This window comes from Nannobrachium achirus (assembly GCF_963921795.1).
Source record: "Nannobrachium achirus genome assembly, chromosome: 2".
Taxonomy (NCBI): Eukaryota; Metazoa; Chordata; class Actinopteri; order Myctophiformes; family Myctophidae; genus Nannobrachium; species Nannobrachium achirus.
The window spans coordinates 15,916,589-15,938,556 of record NC_137811.1 but is presented as its reverse complement, the minus strand read 5'-3'; the positions used below and the strand labels follow the sequence as shown (position 1 = coordinate 15,938,556).

The 21,968-nt window shown below is 43.0% G+C and overlaps 1 protein-coding gene across 1 annotated transcript in view; it reads right to left on the bottom strand.

Annotated features, from left to right (window-relative positions):
• Positions 1 to 21,968, bottom strand: part of cers2b (ceramide synthase 2b) — a 64,708-nt gene that overhangs the window by 5,896 nt on the left and 36,844 nt on the right. The window contains exons 2-10 of the mRNA XM_080750229.1: positions 16,875 to 17,048; positions 13,483 to 13,600; positions 12,443 to 12,561; positions 8,149 to 8,206; positions 7,838 to 7,888; positions 4,515 to 4,607; positions 4,243 to 4,371; positions 3,221 to 3,327; positions 747 to 900 (exon numbers count right to left, since the gene is read on the bottom strand). Of these exons, the coding sequence (XP_080606355.1) occupies positions 747 to 900; positions 3,221 to 3,327; positions 4,243 to 4,371; positions 4,515 to 4,607; positions 7,838 to 7,888; positions 8,149 to 8,206; positions 12,443 to 12,561; positions 13,483 to 13,600; positions 16,875 to 17,047 (1,002 nt within the window). The 5' untranslated portion in view covers position 17,048. The remainder of the gene's footprint in view (positions 1 to 746; positions 901 to 3,220; positions 3,328 to 4,242; positions 4,372 to 4,514; positions 4,608 to 7,837; positions 7,889 to 8,148; positions 8,207 to 12,442; positions 12,562 to 13,482; positions 13,601 to 16,874; positions 17,049 to 21,968) is intronic.

The following is a 21,968-nucleotide window of genomic DNA, read 5'->3' as shown; positions in this document are numbered from 1 at the left end:
AGTATCAATATTAAAAATGTTACAATGAAAAGCCTGCAATTCAAAATGTAAAAGTACAAAAGCATTGGCATCAAATTGTATTTAAAGTACCAAAAGTAAAATACTCATTACGCAAAATGTCCCATTTCAAGTTTTCAAAGTCCTTTGAAAATAGCCGATCTACAAGCTCACAATGCGTCGCATCGCAACGCATTGTGAGCTTGTAGATCGGCTATCTTCAAATGGCGGCAATTTTTATAGGGCTGAAGTGGTTAATGTAACGAGTAGTGTAGTGGAGTGAAATTACAATATTTGGATCCGAGATGAGTAAAAGTAAAAGTATTGGAAATTGGAAATACTCAAGTACAAATACCTCAAAATTGTACAGTACTTAAAGTAGGACTGTCACCTAAAGGGGTACTGTCACTGTAAAAAGTCATCTTAAAATAATGAGTTAACATTTTCATGATGTCATTGTGGGAATGCGCAATTATAAGCCAATCAAATGAATTGACTGTACTTAGACTACTTACTGTACTGGTCAGCTCTTGTTGGGGGTCGAGGGGCAGATTACACTGTGACATGAGTTTCAGACTATTTCAGACCGTTTTCAGAGAGACCACGCGACCTACTGTATCATACTATCATAATTTCGGGGTGTGTCAGCGGGCCTTTAAGTAAATGTATTTAGTTATTTACACCACTGATTGTGTGCGTGCGTGCGTGCGTGCGTGTGCGAGTGCGTGTGCGTGTGTGTGCATGCGTACATTGTTGGTGAGGAAGCGCACGGCGCAGCGGATGATGAGCACGGCCCAGAAGATGTGCAGACACTGCAGGATGACCATCAGACCGTTGAAGAAGTAATACCCAAAGAATGGCTCGTACATGGTCAGAGGGAACACCACCGTCCAGTAGATGATCCTAAACACACACACACACACATGCACACACACACAGACGGATGGGAAACAAACGTTACGTTTGTCATTGTCTTCTAGTGCAGTGGTTCTCAACCTGTGGGTCGGGACCCCCAGGGGGGTCCCCAACTTATTTTGGGGGGTCCCCAGATGATTAACTTAATGTGAAACATTGTTTTCTCACTCAACAGTAAACAAACAAAAAATAAAATGTAAGTGTATAGAGGGTATATGCACATTTCTAAAGTGACAATTTAAGGACTTTTTAATACCTCTAGAGGCCGAAATTGTGAAAATAGCCGATCTACATGCTCACAACGCCTCGCAACGCGAGGCGTTGTGAGCATGTAGATCTGCTATTTTCACAACAGAACGTGTTATACAAAATGTAATTCCTCAACTCTTAATGCTTGTCAGGGTGGGGGGTCCCCGGTTCAAATATGATTATTTTGGGGGTCGTGGCCAGAAAAGGTTGAGAACCACTGTTCTAGTGCAGTGGGTTCCCGACAATTAAGAAAGATACGGTATATAGGGTTAATGTCTGTTGAATTGTTTTGCAGCGGCTTGCATCGCGACCCGCTGTGAGCTTGTAGATTTGCATTTTTTTATATGTTTAAAAAATGTTGACATAAAACAAAAGATACCTTTGAATGCATGTGGACCATGCTTTCATTCATGTCATTATGTAGGAAAGTGAAGATGTTTTTTCGAGAAATGTAGTCATTTGGTATTTGTGTGATGGTCAGTGGAATTTAAGACATTAGCCTCATAATCTGTGTTCATTTGTTGTGCTTCAATTCCAAAAGTACTTTAAGCTTAACTACTACAGAAGATTGTTGTCACTCAAACACAATTCCCAGAGTTAAAAGCTAAATGTATTTTATTTACCTTTTGTAACTATGTATCTCTGTGATATAAATGAAGAATATGTACTGTACAGGGATAGGCTGGAGCCAGAAAATTACTCTGTCCCTGTCCCTGTCCACCACTATAGAGAAGATACAAGAAGAGACAGACATGGACCTGCAGTTGTGAAACAGTGACCTAAGATGCTTCGTCAATGTTGTCAGTTACTGGAAATTCCACAGAAAAGGGAGTTTGAATCTCAAGAACGGGAAGTGTCCCGGATTGTTGAGTCATCATTATTAGGACATGTACCCATTTAATGCCTCGTCTCACTCACATTTTACAAGCAGAGTATCAGTTAACACAAGTTTAATATGGAAGGCTGGCAAGTGTTAGAGGAAGAGATCAGTGGTTCGTTCTCAATCTTATCTTGTTTAGCTCTGAACGACAAGCATATTTCAAGTTTTTGATCTGTTAAATTCTTAATGCACTCCCCCCTCATTTTTTTGAATTAGATTGTTTTACTTGACTCATATACAGTATATTAGGAATTATAAGACATAATACTTATGGAAAGTGGAAAAACAGTATATCTCCAACAGTTTGTGGAACAACAGTATAAGTCCGTACAAGCAATATTCAGCAGACAAAGGCAGCAGATAACATTAAAACAGACTATTAAACACAATGAGATGGGAGTGCATTAACAATTTAGCAGGTTAAAAATGACTAGTTTGTGGTTTACAGTCTGGTAAATAAAAATATATCTATATTAAAAAAAAAATATGTGGACTGTTATTCGTCTCAGGTACTCATTTATTGACGTTCAATTAAAACGGCATACAGTTTTAGTGATGCATGACCTATGAAATGAAGCAGCTCTGTCAGTAAACTGTATTCAGTTGTGGATGAAGGCATGTTGAGCAACGTACCAATGTGAATCCAGTCGTCATGTCCAGGATGATTCTCACATGTCTATAAATTCATTTACTTTTCAGGAGATGGGGGGGAAAAGAACTTGTGTTCCAATGTAGTTATCATCTGGTCACAAACACTTGTTCATACTTTTTCATTGGTTCAACATCTATAAAACCAAGAGAGACTAAACCACTATTACTTATATACTTTTTTTTTAAGGGCAAAAATAGCCGCGACAACACATCAAGATGTAACACGTCTTGTGCGCTTAAAAAGTTGCACAAAGTTGCATAAAAAGCATAACACGTTGAAATGTGTAGATTTGCCCAAAAGCAACGCTATACAAAATTACATGACCAGACACCCCAGGAGACGTTCAGGGAGAAGAACTATTAACCATATTCAACCTGGTGTTCCTATATTGGGCATGTCGTTCTGGGCGAAAATCTAAATTGTGTGTGTGTGTGTGTGTGTGTGTGTGTGTGTGTGTGTGTGTGTGTGTGTGTGTGTGTGTGTGTGTGTGTGTGTGTGTGTGCGTGCGTGCGTGCGTGCATTCATACCAGAAAGGTAAGATGATGAGACGAGTGATGATGAAGACTCCAGCGAAGACGATGAAGATGTAGTTACAGGTGTTCCTCCACCCAGCATAGTTAAACATCTTAGCCGACTGACGGACGGACGGACAGATGGATGGAAAGACGGACAGATGGATGGATGGATGGATGGATGGATGGATGGATGGATGGATGGATGGAGGATGGATGGATGGACAGACAGATGGATGGAGGGATGGATGGACAGAAATAGGTTTTGGTAAGAAAGGTGTATTTTCTGCCTCTAGGTGGCAGTATATCATCAACTAATGTCAATGTAGTCATTGAATGGCAACTACTACTACTACTACTACTACTACTACTATTACTACTACTACTAATAATAATAATAATACTACTACTAATAATAATAGTACCGTAACTGCCGGACTGTAAGCCGCGGCTTTTTCCCATATTTTGAACCCTGCGGCTTATACAACGGTGCAGCTTATATAGAGATTTTTGAGCGTTGGTCACAACGCTCCTATACGTGGCCGTGTGTGTGGGTCTGTCTGTCTCCGTCCGTCCGTCCGTGTCTGTATGTAGCCTGGCAGTACCTTTTGTGACCAGACTGACCACACATGTTAAGGGAGGGGCGCTGTTGTTCACACACACACACACACACACACGGATGGATGGATGGATGATGGATATATATACAGTATTTGTTTTGCTGTTGCGCAGCCTCCACGACCAACGCTCAGTTCACACGGGTGTGATTTTACAGCTAAGGGCCAGTTAGTTAGTTTTACAAAGGTCTTAACCAAGGATTTATATATATATTTTTACAGCTAACGGCCACCAGGGGCGCTCTAGCGGGAAGCAGGAAGGACACCTGCAGCTTATAGTCAGGTGCGGCTTATATAATATACATATTATGTAAACATTTGTTTTTGGTTCTAAATTTAGTTGGTGCGGCTTATATTCAGGTGTGGCTTATAGTCCAGCAGTTACGGTAATAAGGGTAATAATAATAATAATAACAGTACCTCTAGCAGGTAGTCAGAGGAGTCGTGTATTAACATGATGAGGGTTCCAGCACGGATGTAATTCACACACCACGAAAAACTGATGAGCGTGATGGTCGCTACATGATGCACTATCTGTTCCTTAAAGTCCTGAGGGAGAGAGAGAGAGAGAGAAAAAAAAGATACAACTAAGAAAAAAGCTTTGTTAAAAAGGTAAAGAGTAAATGGAGATATAACAACAAGCAGTAAATTAAAGTGTGTGTGCCAAACCGCTGTGTGTGAACTTGTCTTACTTTCCGCTTGACGTCGGAGGCGACGCTGAAGAGCAGCGACGAGTAGAAACCAAGTTCCAACATGTAGTACCAGTACTGAGAGGGCAGCAAGGTCTGACAGGACACACATGAACACATACTGTAACATCATGTAATACCTTTACTGAGAAGGCAGCAAGGTCTGACAGGCAGGAGTGTCGCACCAATTTCTGGGCCCTGGGTACTTTATCTATTGAAAAATAGCAGATATACAAGCTTGCAGCGTGGCACTCGGTGCCGCGCTGTGAGCTTGTATATCTGCTATTTTTCAATAGCAGATATCCAAAACCTTCATACATCCAAAACCTGATCAACCCCTAGTCCCCTACAACCCCACCCGTTCACTCGGGTGGGGTTGCAGGGATGCTGACAGAACCCTCGCTAAAAACCCCAGGACGAAAATCCACTCGTCCTAGACAGTTTGCCCTCCTGGCCCCCAAACTGTGGAATATACTCCCTGTCGCACTTAGAACTACAGACTCACTACCGGGCTTCCGCTGTGGACTGAAGACTCACCTCTTCAGACTCCACCTAAACCCATTGCACTACTGTAACACTCCCCCTTCCCTCAGTGACCACCAATGACCATACATGAAGCTAGATAGCATTTTTATTTTATTTTATAGGGTTTTTAGAAGTTGTTTTACTAACTAGGTGTGTGGTCTACCTTTGTTATTGTTTTTCTAGATTGATATTCCTATGCATTTGTTATATTGTTGTTGATGTACTGACATATTATCTTGCTTATTATAGTGATGTGTATTAACTAGGGTTGCCACCTTTCAGAAATTGAAATAAGGAACACCTCTTCCGGGCACGTGGTGCGTGCGTTCTGTGCGTTCCGTGCGCGTGGCACAGCCGCCGGCCGGCGAAGAAATGCAGTCCCAAACCCATGAAATGCATAGAATAGTTATAACTATAACACACAACATGATATAACCTATATTGTATTTTTGCTATGTTTGATTTGTTCTTTTCTTATCTATACTATAATTTTGCGAATGTCTGAGTGAGTGAGTGTCTGTCTGTCTGTCTGTCTGTCTGTCTGAAACAGCGTTTCTCCTCACTGGCTGGAGCAATTGATCTGAAATCGCATCACCATTAGCGTATGAACATACCTAACATAACTGTGAAGCCCGTTTGTCACTTTCACAAATCATATACTGTATATTGGCATTTTTATGGTGTATCTACTATCTATTCTGCATCTAGCATGAGGCGCATCTATTCTGCATCTAGCATGAGGCAACATGTTTAACCAGCTCTCTCTGTGTGTGTGTGTGTGTGTGTGTGTGTGTGTGTGTGTGTGTGTGTGTGTGTGTGTGTGTGTGTGTGTGTGTGTGTGTGTGTGTGTGCAGGCGGGTGGGTGTGTGCGCAGGCGGGTGGACGGGTGGACGGGGGGGGGGGGGGGGGGGGGGGTTAGCCATTAAACGAAACGGGTATTTCTTACATTGATGCTCCTACATATTATCATGCAAGCACCAGTTAAAGTTACTTTCCATCCCTCATATACTGTATGCACAGTGCACATCCCATAACCCACACACTGCACATCATTTTGGAGCTCATATCTTTGAACGGGTAAGGGCTAGTTTAAATAAAAAATGAGAACTTCCCCATAGGGGTGCTGTAACACCTGCAGCATCCCTAGTTCCCATGCTGTTCCCATGCTCCTGCACAGTGACCACTGTGCCAAAAAATCACATTCACTTTGTCTTTCAGCAGTGTGCTGTGGAGATGCGTGGAAGCAAAGAAAGTCATCACAGTTTGATTTGATCATTGCTTTCGCGGGATTTCACATCGCGATTTCGGTTTGAAAACGATTAACCATGGAGCACTAATTCTTTTCTGCTTTTAAAGCGTGCGGTGTGCATCTGCCTGGTGGAAGGAGGAAGTTCAGTGATCACTGACTGTAACTAGGTAACGGTGATTGACAGCGACATGCAGCGCATTATGCAGACAGGGGCCGGGCAGCCCGGGCAGAGAGGAGAGGAGAGGACGAGGCAGAGCGCAGAGCGCAGCGACTGCGAGCCTCTCTCTCCTTTTGCTGTCTTTTCATTCATTATTGTTAAATGCTGTGTTGAGGTTTGTGTGACAGGCCTTTATGGGGCATTTGGTTAAATACGGAACAAACCGCGTTCCGTATTGGTTCAATACGGAACGCATCTTTTAATTGTCCAATACGGAACGATTCCGTATTATACGGTACGGGTGGCAACCCTAGTATTAACTGCTTATTGTAAGTCGCTTTGGATTAAAAGCGTCTGCTAAATGCCTAAACTGTAAACTGTTGAAAAATCGCGAACATTTGTCCAAGTCTTTGAATATTTCAAATCCTTCTAAGGTTTTTTGAAAAACCTATGTTTCTATGTCAGTGGTGCTCAAACTTTTTCATAACATATACACATAACAGACATCCCAAGTCTCCCGGATGTTGCAGGAGTCTCCCGGAAAATCAGCGTCTCCTCCCGGACACCCGCGAGTGGCACTAAACCTCCCGGAAATCCCGGCCGCTCCCGCAAATGCTTACCATATCCGGCTGGATCCGGTCGAAAAAAACTGATCTGCAACCCGCGATGTGTTCTAATTCGTCGTCGAACTGTCAATCTGGCAAATGCATGATTGTAATTCGCTGTGGGAGATGTGGGCGTCTAAAAGTGACCAACCACGGGTGTGGGTTCTCTTCTCGAGAGTCGAGACTCAAGCGCGAGAATATAATCAGCTCGTAACAGTAAACAGACAGGTTTTTGACAGGTCTTGCTTAATATGAATGAAATAACAGTGCATTACAGCTGTCGGTTCTTTTTCGCTGGACATACAACTGGACAAGCTGCGTCAGCCTGTGCGACGCACGGCAGCCTGTGTCTCACTGTGAGAGTGACATAACTTTCTCCCAAATAGGTAAGAAAGACATCATTCTATAAATTAACCCGATTATATTAAGCCTAAATGGTTCCGCCGCCGTGCAGAACCGCTTTAACAGTTTTTAACCATTTTTAACCGTAGAAAAATTACAAAAATCCGAGAAAAAAAACGATATTTCTTTGCGTGCACGCGGGTGCACAGGAGACTTCCCGGAAATGGTGATCGCCAACTTGGGATGTCTGACATAACATCATGTCATACCAATACTGAGAGGGCAGCAAGCAGGGGTGTCATTTGGGTCATCGGGGGATGGCAATTGTCATCCACTGACCACGATGAGCGTTTCATTCTTACAAGTATATGTTTATGCATATATACACTTTCAATAAAGATGCCAAACACTCAATCAAATGGAATATTACTGGCAATATGAGACCTACCAATACAGGAAAACCTTCCCACATCTGTTTCACGTCATACAACCACGGCTTCTGTGAGAGTAGAGGAGAGGAGGAGAACAGTGTTAATTTTGTCGACTAAAACAATGACGAAATACGTTCGTCGACTAGGCTATCTATTTTCACTGACGAAAACAAAATAAAAAAACAATATAAAACAGAACATGGGTCTGCTAGGAAGAGTAACTAGGTGACCAAGGAGGTCGTGGAAGAGAAACTAGGTGACCAATGAGGTCGTTGAAGAGAAAGTAGGTGACCAATGAGGTTGAGGGACATGGTGACATTATACTCACGTCGATGAGGGCAGCCAGACCCGCAATGAACGCCAGCAAATAGAAAAGACACCTCCAGCTGTAAACACACACACACACACACACACACACACACACACACACACACACACACACACACACACACATACACACACACACACAAACAGATTGAACGAGCATGTCAAATAATGTGTAACACAAAAACAAACACACACACACACGCACACATACACACGCATGCACACACGCACGTGCGCGCGCGCGCGCGCGCGCGCGCACGCACACACACACACACACACACACACACACACACACACACACACACACACACACACACACACACACACACACACACTCACACACACTGACCTAACACCTGACATTTAAAACTGTCCTAAACACATGGCTGTCCTACTCCTCAACTTATAATTGAACTTAAGACTATCTCATCCCCCGCTATCTTGTCCCCAGAAACTCAAACAACTCCCTCCCTCAGTGAGCTCCATGGAAGTGTCATCTACCCCATCCCATTTTTGAGCGGTGCAAGTGCTCCCATGCTTGACGGAGTGTGTATGTCCCTATATCCCTATGTCCCTACAGCAGGGGTTCCCAAACTTTTTTTTGTCTCAGGGCACATGAATATGTTTTTAATCCGAGGCACCCCTACATTATAATTTTCACTCCCAGCACCTTATATTTATAGCATATCGTCGTGGAAACCTTGTATGTCCAAAACCGTTCGTTTTGTATTTAGCATCTATAAAATGTACTAAACTAGTGAAAACAGCCGATCTACAAGCACACAACGCCTCGCGATTGCTTGTTGTGTGCTTGTAGAAAAAAGCCGGCTTGTAGATCGGCTGTTTTCACTAGTTTTGTGCGACAGTCTTGTATGATGAAGCAGGGTTTGCTTTACCAAAAGACGTACACATTTGAAACGACATACGAGGTTTCTGCCCGACAGTGACGATATTTTAGTGATTATGTTGCGAGGGAAACGTTGAGATAATAGCCATTTTGGTTAGAACTGTTTAAAATGGGTCTTATGATTAAAATGATACTAAATATTTGTTGTTTATAAGCGTCCAAATAAATTCCAAATATTATCAAATTATCTCGCGGCACCCCTGGACTGCCGTTGCGGCACCCCAGGGTGCCCCGTCACCCACTTTGAAAACCCCTGCCCTACAGTATGTATGTCAGTTTGCATTATACAGCCTGCGACGTTGCGTGGATTTGATTTGTCACTTTGCTTCTCCGTCTGGCCATGATTCAGTTGACTCATAGTGGCATTAAATGAGTTAATTACATAGTTCATTGTTAAAAATGGGTGGTTCTCCCCTTTAATGAAATTAACTGCTCAAAGGTACCGCTCACTTCAAACTGGGTTTGATTTTTCTGTAAATATATCAATCAATCAATCAATCAATCAATCAATCAATGCTGCTGTATTTATGTTGACCTTCCACTGATTTCAATTGAATGTATGTATTCTCTCTCTATTCACTACAGCTAAACTTCATTCTAACCCTAAACTAGCCTCTTCAGAGGGTAGGGCATTCACGAATAGTGATTTTTAGTATTCAAATTATTCTACCTCAAAGTATTCGAATAGTCGAATATTCGACAGGACTGGCCAAACTGTCAAATATTAAGTCAACGAGGCGAAACATTGTGAAAATAGCCGATCTACATGCTCACAACGCCTCGCGTTGCGAGGCGTTGTGAGCATGTAGATCTGCTATTTTCACAATATTTATCTGCGGAACCGAGTCACAATAAATGTAATACCCGGCTACAATTCCAAGTGCTTGTCAGGGTGGGGGTCCCCAGTTCAAAAGTGTTTATTTTGGGGGTCACAGCTTAAAAAGGTTTGAGAACCCCTGGTATAGAGCATTAACAAAGTCATCCACCAGGGGCTTTGACAACGCATTCTTATGACTTCCTATCTAGCCAAGCTTTATAAACTATATATTTTTTAAAGAGAAAAAAAAAATGTTCTGTCATTCTCTTCACCAGGCTAAAGGTGAGTGTCAGTCGGCCCTGTCTGTCTGTCTGTCTGTCTGTCTGTCTGTCTGTCTGTCTGTCTGTCTGTCTGTCTGTCTGTCTGTCTGTCTGTCTGTCTGTCTGTCTGTCTGTCTGTCTGTCTGTCTGTCTGTCTGTCTGTCTGTCTGTCTGTCTGTCTGTCTGTTTGTCTGTCTGTCCATGGCTAATCTCGCAAACCGCCACCGATCGGTGCGACATTTCCATACTGCCAAATTCAACTTTAATTGAATAATGGCCATCAATGGTGCTCAGATCGTGTTGAAATCTATAGGCTAACGTTACAAATAGGCACACGACCTCTGTCCAGCCAGTGTCCTCAACAGACCACATAATCTGAGTCTGTATCAGCTGCCATTTCCTTGTAGATCAATGAATTATTAATGGTTTCACTCTGAGAGGAGAGTGACACAGAGAGGGAGAGAGACAGAGAGACAGACAGAGAGACAGACAGAGAGAGAGACAGAAAGATATAGAGAGAGACAGAAAGGAGATAAAGATATAGAGAGAGACAGAGAGAGACAGAAAGATATAGAGAGAGAGACAGAAAGATATAGAGAGAGACAGAGAGAGACAGAAAGATATAGAGAGAGACAGAGAGAGAGACAGAAAGATATAGAGAGACAGAGAGAGACAGAAAGATATAGAGAGAGACAGAGAGAGACAGAAAGATATAGAGAGAGACAGAGAGAGAGACAGAAAGATATAGAGAGAGACAGAGAGAGAGACAGAAAGATATAGAGAGAGACAGAGAGAGAGACAGAAAGATATAGAGAGAGACAGAGAGAGACAGAAAGATATAGAGAGAGACAGAGAGAGACAGAAAGATATAGAGAGAGACAGAGAGAGAGACAGAAAGATATAGAGAGAGACAGAGAGAGAGACAGAAAGATATAGAGAGAGACAGAGAGAGACAGAAAGATATAGAGAGAGACAGAGAGAGACAGAAAGATATAGAGAGAGACAGAGAGAGAGACAGAAAGATATAGAGAGAGACAGAGAGAGAGACAGAAAGATATAGAGAGAGACAGAGAGAGAGACAGAAAGATATAGAGAGAGACAGAGAGAGAGACAGAAAGATATAGAGAGAGACAGAGAGAGACAGAAAGATATAGAGAGAGACAGAGAGAGAGACAGAAAGATATAGAGAGAGACAGAGAGAGAGACAGAAAGATATAGAGAGAGACAGAGAGAGACAGAAAGATATAGAGAGACAGAGAGAGACAGAAAGATATAGAGAGAGACAGAGAGAGAGACAGAAAGATATAGAGAGAGACAGAGAGAGAGACAGAAAGATATAGAGAGAGACAGAGAGAGAGACAGAAAGATATAGAGAGACAGAGAGAGAGACAGAAAGATATAGAGAGAGACAGAGAGAGACACACACACACACACACACACACACACACACACACACACACACACACACACACACACACACACACACACACACACACACACACAGTGTGAGAGATAACCAATTGAAACCTAGCGTCCATATTTGGAGAACTTTTGCCAAAAAATAGCAGATCTATAAGGTCACAACGCCTCGCAGTGCGAGGCGTTGTGAGCTTATAGATCAGCTATTTTTGGCAAAGAGGTTTGTTGTAGAGGGTAAAAAGAGCAGACTAAGTACAGAGTGAAAGGTCAAGTTTATTAAGTATTGACGGTTCAAGTGGTTAAATATCTGAAAACACGAATTGACATGAATCCAAAATACACTCATGATCGTGCTGTCAAACGATGAAACAATATGGAATCTATGATAAGGTTGTGGGGGTCCCTGCTTCATCTGTCTCTCTCAACTAAGGGGTCCTTGGCCTGAAAACGTTGAAGACCCCTGCACTAGAAGGACATGAGCCAATGAGACTTTTGTGTGTTAAGACAATAGAATGATTCAGAAGAAATGTCACAATATACACAGGCACACACACACACACATGCGCGCGCGCGTATGCATGTGCATGCACACACACTGTATACTGTAGCATTTATGTATAAATGTGTGTGTGAGTGTGAGTGTGAGTGTGAGTATATCAATCAATCAATCAATCAATCAACTTTATTTAGAAGACACAGGGTCCATTAATAACAAGACACATAAAAACACATAAAATAAAAATAAAAAAAACTGTACAGTAGTGTGAGTGTGAGCGTGTGCGAGTGTATGTGTATGTGTATGTGTGTGTGTGTGTGTGTGTGTGTGTGTGTGTGTGTGTGTGTGTGTGTGTGTGTGTGTGTGTGTGTGTGTGTGTGTGTGTGTGTGAATCACCTGGCCTCTCTGAACTTCTTCAGCAGGCTGGGTCTGTCTTGGTTCCGTCGTCTCCTGAACCATCGCTGCACCTGTCTGTCTGTCCACCCTGTCTGCTGACACAGATCCTCTAGGGAGCTCTGGACACACACACACACACACACACACACACACACACACACACACACGGGAGAATTTAAAAAAACAATCGATCAAAAACAGAACTTTTGAAGTTCCGAATCAAGATGAATCAATACGTCCGTACACGGAAAAATGTGTCCGTGGCAAGACTTTGTCTTGTCCGGGTCAAATTCTAGATTTCTTTACACACGGTTATAATGTTCATGATTCATAAGAGCCAATTACTGAACATCAAGTCTTTTTCTTCAGGTTTTCTTCAGAAGATGTATGGCACTGATTTACTATGGCACATTAGGAGTCCACTATACCAGTGGTTCTCAAATGTTTTATTTGCAAGGACCACCGTAACACTGAGAGTGTACAAATGGAACCAAATGGACCCGTAACAGTTATGGTCATTCAGGGCTATCTCGTTACAGCATGGGTCTTCAACAGGGGGTCCGGGTCCCTAGGTTACTCCTTTTTTATATTAACCACTTGAACCCTAGCGTCCATATTCTGAGAACTTAAGCCAAAAATAGCAGATCTACAAGCTCACAACGCCTCGCCCTGCGAGGCGTTGTGAGCTTGTAGATCGGCTATTTTCGGCAAAGAGCTTTGGTGTAGAGGGAAAAAAGAGCAGACTAAGTACAGAGTGAGAGGTCAAGTTTTTTAAGTATTGACGGTTCCAGTGGTTAAATATCTGAAAACACAAATTGACATGAATCCAAAATACACTGATGATTGTGCTGTCAAACAAAGAAACTATATGGAATCTATGAGAAGGTTGTGGGGGTCCCTGCTTCATCTCTCTCTCTCAACTAATGGATCCTCAAAACGTTGAAGACCCCTGCTTTACAGTATGTGTTTCTAGTAATATTATTGTTATTTTTATGTGTCCGTGGCAAAAAATAAATAAATAATTGTGTCTGTGCATGTACCTTCACAGGACTCCTGTTCACCGTACAGTAGCAGTGTTCCAGTGTGCGGTTGGGAGGGGCTTTGCGGCGTACCGTCTCTTTAATTCCCATCAGGGAGGCCAGGGGCGTGGCCACCCTCCTGATTGGACAGAGAGACATGTCGTCATCCATTCCAGTCATCACATGCTCATCAGTTTTATCTGTTTTTGTACATTACTCTAATAGACCACCGGGTTATAATGTGCACATATTATGTCTTCCCTGTGTATTTTTGGTTTCTTCCTGAAAGCTGAAAGACACAGAGTCAAAACTAAGGCCAGATCGAAAAACACAAATGTAATGACATCATAAGATCATCCCCTCCCCTTTTATCATACACGCAACACTGTGAGTGAGCTTCAGCTGGGTCACCACCCACCTGACAACCACTTTTTTGGAAAAGATCTTCCTCTTAATATAATCATAATACCTGATCATCATGTTTTAGGGGGGGAGGGGGGAAATCATGCCACCCCATTTTTAAACTGTGGGGCGCCTCAGATTACTTATAATATTTGGAATGCGTGACGAGTTCCTTATTTTGACGCTGGATGGTGCTGTTCGCTAGCTTATGGGTCACCAATTATTTCCGGGGTACGCGGAATCTATTATTGTTTCTGTAGGAGATGCCTAGAAAAGGAGCGCTTGTTTTCGGAGGAGACGGCGGAGGCGCGCCGTCTCAAGCGGACTTGAGCCACGTGAGACACCGCCGAGCGAGCCAAAGTCTGTGAGTCGCCGTGTCGAGCGTCGGGAAGTCCGCTTGAGCCGACTCTGCGCCGTCCGAGTTTCATCCCGATAGGGACAGAATCGTAAATATTCACCCCCCGGCTTTCGGCATCTCAACGCGGTCCAAATGAACACAGAGGAGCGCTCCCTACCTCCGGTTCAGCCAATCACAAGCCGATGTTTGTCTTGTTGTGAGTGCAATAACCCTGGCAACACTGGAGTGTTAAGCGCTTGTAATATATATGTCACCGGATGTTAGAGAAACAGGACGGCCGAGAAACGGAGCACTCGCGGTGCCGCACGGGGCGGAACAAGCGGTCGCCCACAACAACGTCCTCCAGGCGGAGCCCATCGATTGTCCACGACATTGCAAGCGGCGCGAAGGCCAGCGGACCTTGGTCCTGCTCTTCGCCCCCGAGCGCCGCAGGCGCGAGTGGCCGCGAAGAGCGGGCCAGGGCCGCGCGGCCGGCGGAGCGCCGCGCGAGTTACGAAGCCGTGGTGAATGCAATCGTTATATTTATGCCCAGGCCGTAAGGCCTGGGCAAGCCCAAGATAAACGCTCATAGTAAGCTAATGGCTAAGCTAATGGCTAAGCTAATGGCTAAACACCGCCCAGCTAGGCTAGTAAATAAAGAAAGGGAGTCGCAAACGAGTGACGTCAGCGCCTGCACTAGTGAATGGCTGTCTATGGGCTGTCGTCGCCATCTGGTGGTGATTAGTGTGTGGTGAACGAAACAAGCGCTCTTACAATGAACGTCCTGAGTTACCCAAACATACTGTAACATATATATGTTATATAATAAGCATAGTTATACTGTTACGCTGTATATGACCACAGAGTTGAATAATTATACCGTTTCATATAACTGTAAGGCGATACTGTATATAAAAAGAACACACACACACACGCACACGCACACGCACACGCACACACACACACACACACACACACACACACACACACTACACTACACTACTGCTGAAGACAGAAAGATATGGGACAGTTGCACCCTCTGACACACTGCTGATATTGTATCCTACTGTATCATTTATAAGATATTATCTGCACATTGCACCTGCACATGTGCTGTAAACTGCTGCTAAAAGATATGCCATGACATGGAAAAATATCAGTTTCCTTCAGAACTAGCTGAAAATGACTTTATACTTGACGTTTAACCACTTGAAACCCAGCATCCCTATTCTGGGGGAAAGGTCCACCAAAAATAGCCGATCTACAAGCTCACAACGTGATGCGTTGTGAGCATGTAGATCGGCTATTTTTGGTGAAGAGAGTTGGCCATAGATGGAAAAATAACTCATCAAGTAGGCTATACAGTGCAAATCAGGTCTGTTTTACTAAGCATAGTGAAGTGGTATTGATGTAGTGATATTGATGAATTCCAAATGTTATCAAGTGATTCTGCGGCAATCAAAGTATCAAAGTAATTTGCAAAATGTTCTCTCTTTTTAATAATTCTGCACAATTAGCATATTCCAAACAAACACTAAAACAAACTAATGTAAATGTGTCTGCTATTTGCCTGGGTTGATATCTGTCTGCCTGCTATCAAGTGGGATAACATTACAGATAGATGAGCACATTTCTCTTTCAATTGCTTAACAATTTTATTTATGACTTGGCCCACATTCAACACAAATGGCTTTTTACAGAAAATAAACCTGTGAAAATAGATAGTTATGGCTAAGGAAAATAAAACAACAATCTACTTAGATAGATTACCCAGACTGTTGATGATGATTTGTATTAGGCCTACAATGACGTTTGGGGTATACTAATTAGTCGGGCAGAGCCACTGGTGTTTTCTTTTTTCTTTTTTTAAGAAACGGCAAAAAGCTGCGATTTCAGTGGCCGCTTTCAAGATGTTTTGGCCATTATCTCTGGAACGCATTGTCCAATCTGCTCAGTTTAAAGCTTGTTGGATGCGTGAGTTCGAGGACATTAAGGAAGTGGCCCGCGGGCTGGAGTTTGAGTATCACTGCCCTATAGGCAGCCACGGCACCCACTTTGGAAAACCCTGCTATAGACCAGGGGTTCCCAAACGTTTTTTTGTCTCAGGGCACCCCATAAATATTGTTTTAATCCGAGGCACCCCTACATTATAATTTTCACTTCTAGCACATTATATTTATAGCATATGGTCGTTGTAAATCTTGTATGTCCAAAACCGTTCGTTTTGTAATTATCATCTATAAAATGTACTAAACTAGTGAAAACAGTAGATCTACATGCACACAAGTGTGCTTGTAGATCGGCTGTTTTCACTAGTTTTGTGCGACAGTCTTGTATGATGAAGCAGGGCCTTGCTTTACCGAAAGACGTACACATTTGAAATTTGGAGATACGAGGTTTCTGCCCGACAGTGACGATATTTTAGTGATTATGTTGTGAGGAAAACGTTGAGATAATAGCCATTTTGGTTCGAACTGACTGAAAATAACTTTGTACTTCAAGTTTAAAATGATACTAAATATTTTTTCAAGTGTCCAAATAAATTCCAAATATTATCAAATTATCTCACCGCACCCCTGGACTGCCATCGCGGCACCCCAGGGTACCCCGTCACCAAGTTTGAAAACCCCTGCTATAGACAGACAGCTACAGACATGCAGACAGATGGACTGACCTCTCGAAGATCTGTCTGATGATGAGGAACATGAAGGCGATGGGCAGCGCCACCCACAGGTCAGTGGTCTTGGCGTAGACACGTCCGTCGCGGTCCTGCAGGTCGGCCCAGCCCAGACCCTTGGGGAACCACAGGTTCTCCTGCCAGAACCAATCGCTGAGCGACCTCAGCATCCTGGCACGAACGCACACGCACACACACACACACAAACACACACACACACACACACACACACACACACACACACACACACACACACACACACACACACACACACACACACACACACACACACACAGAGGTATGTATTACTATACTTGTGAGTGACATCGACATTTTAGGACAACATTAAAAAATAGCGGAGCCGTGGTTCTCAAACTGTTCAGCTCGAGACCCAAAAGATCAATCTGATGTCATCCCAGAACCCAAAGTGGAAATACCAGATCTGCAAGCTCACAACTCGTCGTGGTGTTGTGAGCTTATAACTCGAGACCCAAAAAGACACATTTGATGTCACTCCAGTACCCAAACTAGTGAAAATGCATGTCGCACTATAGCACACAACATGTTGCGATGTTGTGAGCTTGTAGATCGGCTATTTTCACTTCTTAAAAGTACGTTGTTTTTCCTATAATAGATGTTTTAAAAATATATATTTCTTAATGAAAACTTTTGATAAACATGTTTAAATTCGTTTTTTAACTTGTGAAAAATTGGAGACTCTTTGGGATTTTTTTTTTAATCTTTTGAAATAATAATTTAAAAAGAAATGTAGGAAACAAGAAAAAAAAAGTGGTATTCACTCGCGACCCATGATTATTTCCCCACGACCCACTGTTCGGGAAACAGTGGTTTAGAGCATACACCTTCCGTACGGAAGGTCGCGGGTTCAAACCCCGTCTGGGGGTCGACATGAGCAAGGGCATGTGGTTGGGTGCGGCTGGCCAAGTGGTGCAGTAAGTACTGGGAGCTGATGGTAGGTGTGGCGCTCCACCTCAGCCATCCATCTCCCAGGGGTCTAGCGCTGGTACTGGACTACTGGTTCTCACCAGTAGTCCTTGAAGGGGGGAACATGTGGTCTCCAGCTAAATGATGGAGGAGAGTTTGTAACCAAATGGACCCTTATAGATCTATTACTCTTGAGTGTAAAATGAAACCAGATGGACCCGCAAAATCTCAATAGTTAAATTACTGTTAAACGTCTGCATTACTTCATGTACAAGAAGTCTACACAGTTAGAGAATGTAGAAGAATTGTTATTTTGATCAACGCTGGCCTGTTATCTCTCCTAGCGGTATGTTACCACGTCAATACAGCATGGAATTGTGGACAAAACCGTGTCCAACGATAACAACATATTTTAACCCATTTAGGCCTAGAATTATTGAATGCTTTAACCAGTGAAAAATAGCAGATATACAAGCTCACAGCGCGGCACTCGGTGCAATGTGGCCCTCTGGAGTGAGTGTGGAAATATAGTGGCCCTCTCCATCATCAAAGTTGCCCACCCCTATGCTATGCTGTCTGTCTCTTCTATGCTGTCTCCCTCTCAGCTGCCTTATGCTGTCTGTGCTTTCCTACCGCCTGTCTCTCCTACACGGTCTCTTATTAGGCTGCCAGCCGTCTTTAAACACTGCTTTGAAACCAGAGGCTGTGATCATGCTGACCGTGGAGCATACTTCAGGTCCATTCATCTGCGTTACAGCAGTGTGATTAGGAAACTGCAGTGTAATTACAGACCAGAGTGGGATAACACGTAATTATGTTCATCTCAATCATCCCGGGAGCCTGAGCGCTTCGCCTAATGAAGACATACCGCAGGAGAAGGATGGCATCGCATATTGACTTTACACACCCATTACCAGAAATACTTCATACCCACCACCACCAGTGTTGATTTCGTCGACTAAAACTATGGCGAAAAATGTTTGTTGACTGCGTTTTTTTCACTGACGAAAACTAAATAAAAACAAAGCTGTGATGACTAAAACTGAGACTAAATATATTGATAATTTCGTCAACAAAATAAAAACTAGACTAAAACATTAGGGAGGGACTAGTGCTGAAGAGAGTCATTTTAAATAAGAAAATAGCCAATCTACAAGCTCACAACGCGTCGCGCTGGGACGCGTTGTGAGCTTGTGGATCTGCAATTTTCAGCACGCAACCAAGTGTAAAATCAGTCACTACGATGCCATCAAGGCCTGCCAAAATACATTTTAGTTGACTAAATCAACTGTAGATTTAGTCGCCTAAAATCTTATGATATTTAGTCAACTAAAATTAGACTAAAACTAAAACTTTTCAGGTGACTAAATTATGACTAAAACTAAATGACATTTTATTCAAAAGACTATGACTAAAACTAAATCAAAATTTGCTGTCAAAAACAACACTGATCACCACTATACAAAACTATCAACTAATATACAGTACATGGAGATACAGGACTTGCATATTGTCCATGCAACACAATATCACACTATACATCAGACAGCACATCCATTCAGACAGTAGACTATACAGTCATTAGACCAGGGGTTCCCAAACTTTTTTTTTTGTCTCAGGGCACCCCTATAAATATTATATTCAGTTTTCACTCCCAGCACCTTATATTTCTGACATATTTTACCTTTTGCATAACAGTATGATCTAACACATTTTTTATAAAAAAAAAGATATTACATTTTGTTGTTAATTATTAAAAAATTAATTAATTTGTGTTTTATTGAGTAAATCACATTAGTTGGCACCAGTGCTGCATTTGATGACTACTCCGGGCAAAGGAGGCATACTGGTTCGGCACTCGTAGCATACATTTTAAAACCCTAAAATATTATTGAACTCAAGTCTCCATGGCATGAGTAATCAATAGAAAGAAAGTCATTTTGGGGGTGAACTACTCCTTTAATGCCTTGTTGTTGAAATGTGCTATACAAATAATATACAAATTGTCTTGATAGATTAATGTCACTCACACACACACACACACACACAAGTGCACACAGAAGCGCGCGCGCGCGCACGCACGCACGCGCGCACGCACGCACGCACGCGCACACACACACACACACACACACACACACACACACACACACACACACACACACACAGGGTTTTGCATGGCCGTGTGTCCAAGGCCCACATATGACTGCCCCGCAGCTCATTGTACCGGTACACACCCCACTGATATGCACACAGGGCCATTTAGGATCATTTGCATAGTTCCTTGGGTTTTTGATATGCAAATCACCATGCTAGTATTTGATTAGATTTTGTTGGAAGGAGTGAATGCTCTCTCTCTCTCTCTCTCTCTCTCTCTCTCTCTCTCTCTCTCTCTCTCTCTCACTCTCATTCTCTCTCTCTCTCTCTCTCTCTCTCTCTCTCTCTCTCTCTCTCTCTCACTCTGTCTCGGTCTCGCTGTCTCTCTTGCCATATGCCACTTAGCTGCTAGTCACTTTTAAGTAATTAGTGGTTGTTATTAAAGATGGCTCTTTCATTGCTTCAGTCATCAAAATCAATGTATGCATAGCCTGACACTCAGCCTGAATTGACATTTCGTTTCACTTCATTGTTCAGTCTGAGGTCGCTCCCACCCAGGGCGATTGCTGGGATGGGCGTTGCCAAAGAGGCAGTCTTCTGCGATTGGTTCACCGTCTGACCAACACATGACGTAGTGTTGTTATGTGTGGCTGGCTAGTGGCTAGCCTGTTGCTTGCTAGTGCTACTTGCTAACCAAAGAAACAGGCAGAATAGGAGCACTACGAACTAGTAATCAAACACAACATAACATGCCTGCTTCTGGTGTTTCATAGCGAGATCGATACGATCGCATTTTACCGCACCCACCCACGCTGATCACAAGACGCTGATTCACGACGCTGATTCGCCGTACGGATTTTCGAACGAGTAAAGCCTCTTCAATGAGAGCAATTCTAGACCCCTGAATCGCCAAAATAAAAATGTAAAGGGGTGTAGCTAGCGATTCAGGGTCTGGACTTAGCTTCTTGGTGGATCCTATGTTAGTAAAACAGTATCAAACTCCCAAAATGCACCAGAATACTTGAAATCGACTGTGTTAAACATTTTAGGACACACCCCCTGAAGACACCCCCACTGAAGAAAGTCTCCTTGAATCTTACAGTCTGAGGACACACAAGAAAACGATGGTTTAGTGATGAAAAGTGATGAGTCATCACTTTTCACAGTTTTGTGGGCGTTTTCTGGGGCCATTTGTAGCCCAAGGAATGTTTTTTGTGCAAAACAAATGCTTGCAATGGATTCAGCATCATGACAAACTCCTAGTTAGGCCCCTCACATCCTACTTAAATACCCAGAAAGAATTCCTCCAGTACAGAAAGTCGATGGGAGCCCAACTTGATTTGGCTGCTGTGGCGACCCCAGAGGTCACCGTCTCGGGCGCCCTAGCTAAATCATTAGAGCATGCCCTGGGATACATCTGTGCAAAATTTGGCGCGTTTAGACTGATTTAGCACAAAAAAACCCTAAGGCCTCCGACTATTCTGAGCTTGTAGATTTCTTCTACGATTTTTTTCATTTTCAAACATTTCAAACAACCCAAATCTTGCATGGGGGTCCCTGGCACAAAACATTTTCAGATGAGGTAAATTTGGGGGTCCTTGACATGAGAACGTTTGAGAACCACCGTCTTATACATAAGTACACAAGCAGTGAAATGTTGGTGGAACATGTTCTGCAGAACTGTGGTTAACAATACAATACAACAGAAGGTGATAGCAATACAATGTAATAACCTGTAAGTGCTGAAAGAAAAGAGACTGACACAATGTGTCCATACATGGGCATTCCCAGATATGGGATCAGGGATCTTCATATATGGGCATATAAGGGACATGGACATAATGAATTTGCAAGTGTGGTTGCCGTGACGCGAGTGACACTTGCAAATGTATTCTTTCTTGAGGCGTGACTGATGGACTGACTGACGCACATGAGCTGCAGGTTTTCATAGTAAATAAACTAGTAAGACACCTCAGGGCGACATACGACCTCGCCCTTTATCTGGCCAGTGATGTCGGACCAGTTACCCATATATGGAGACCCCTGGTACCC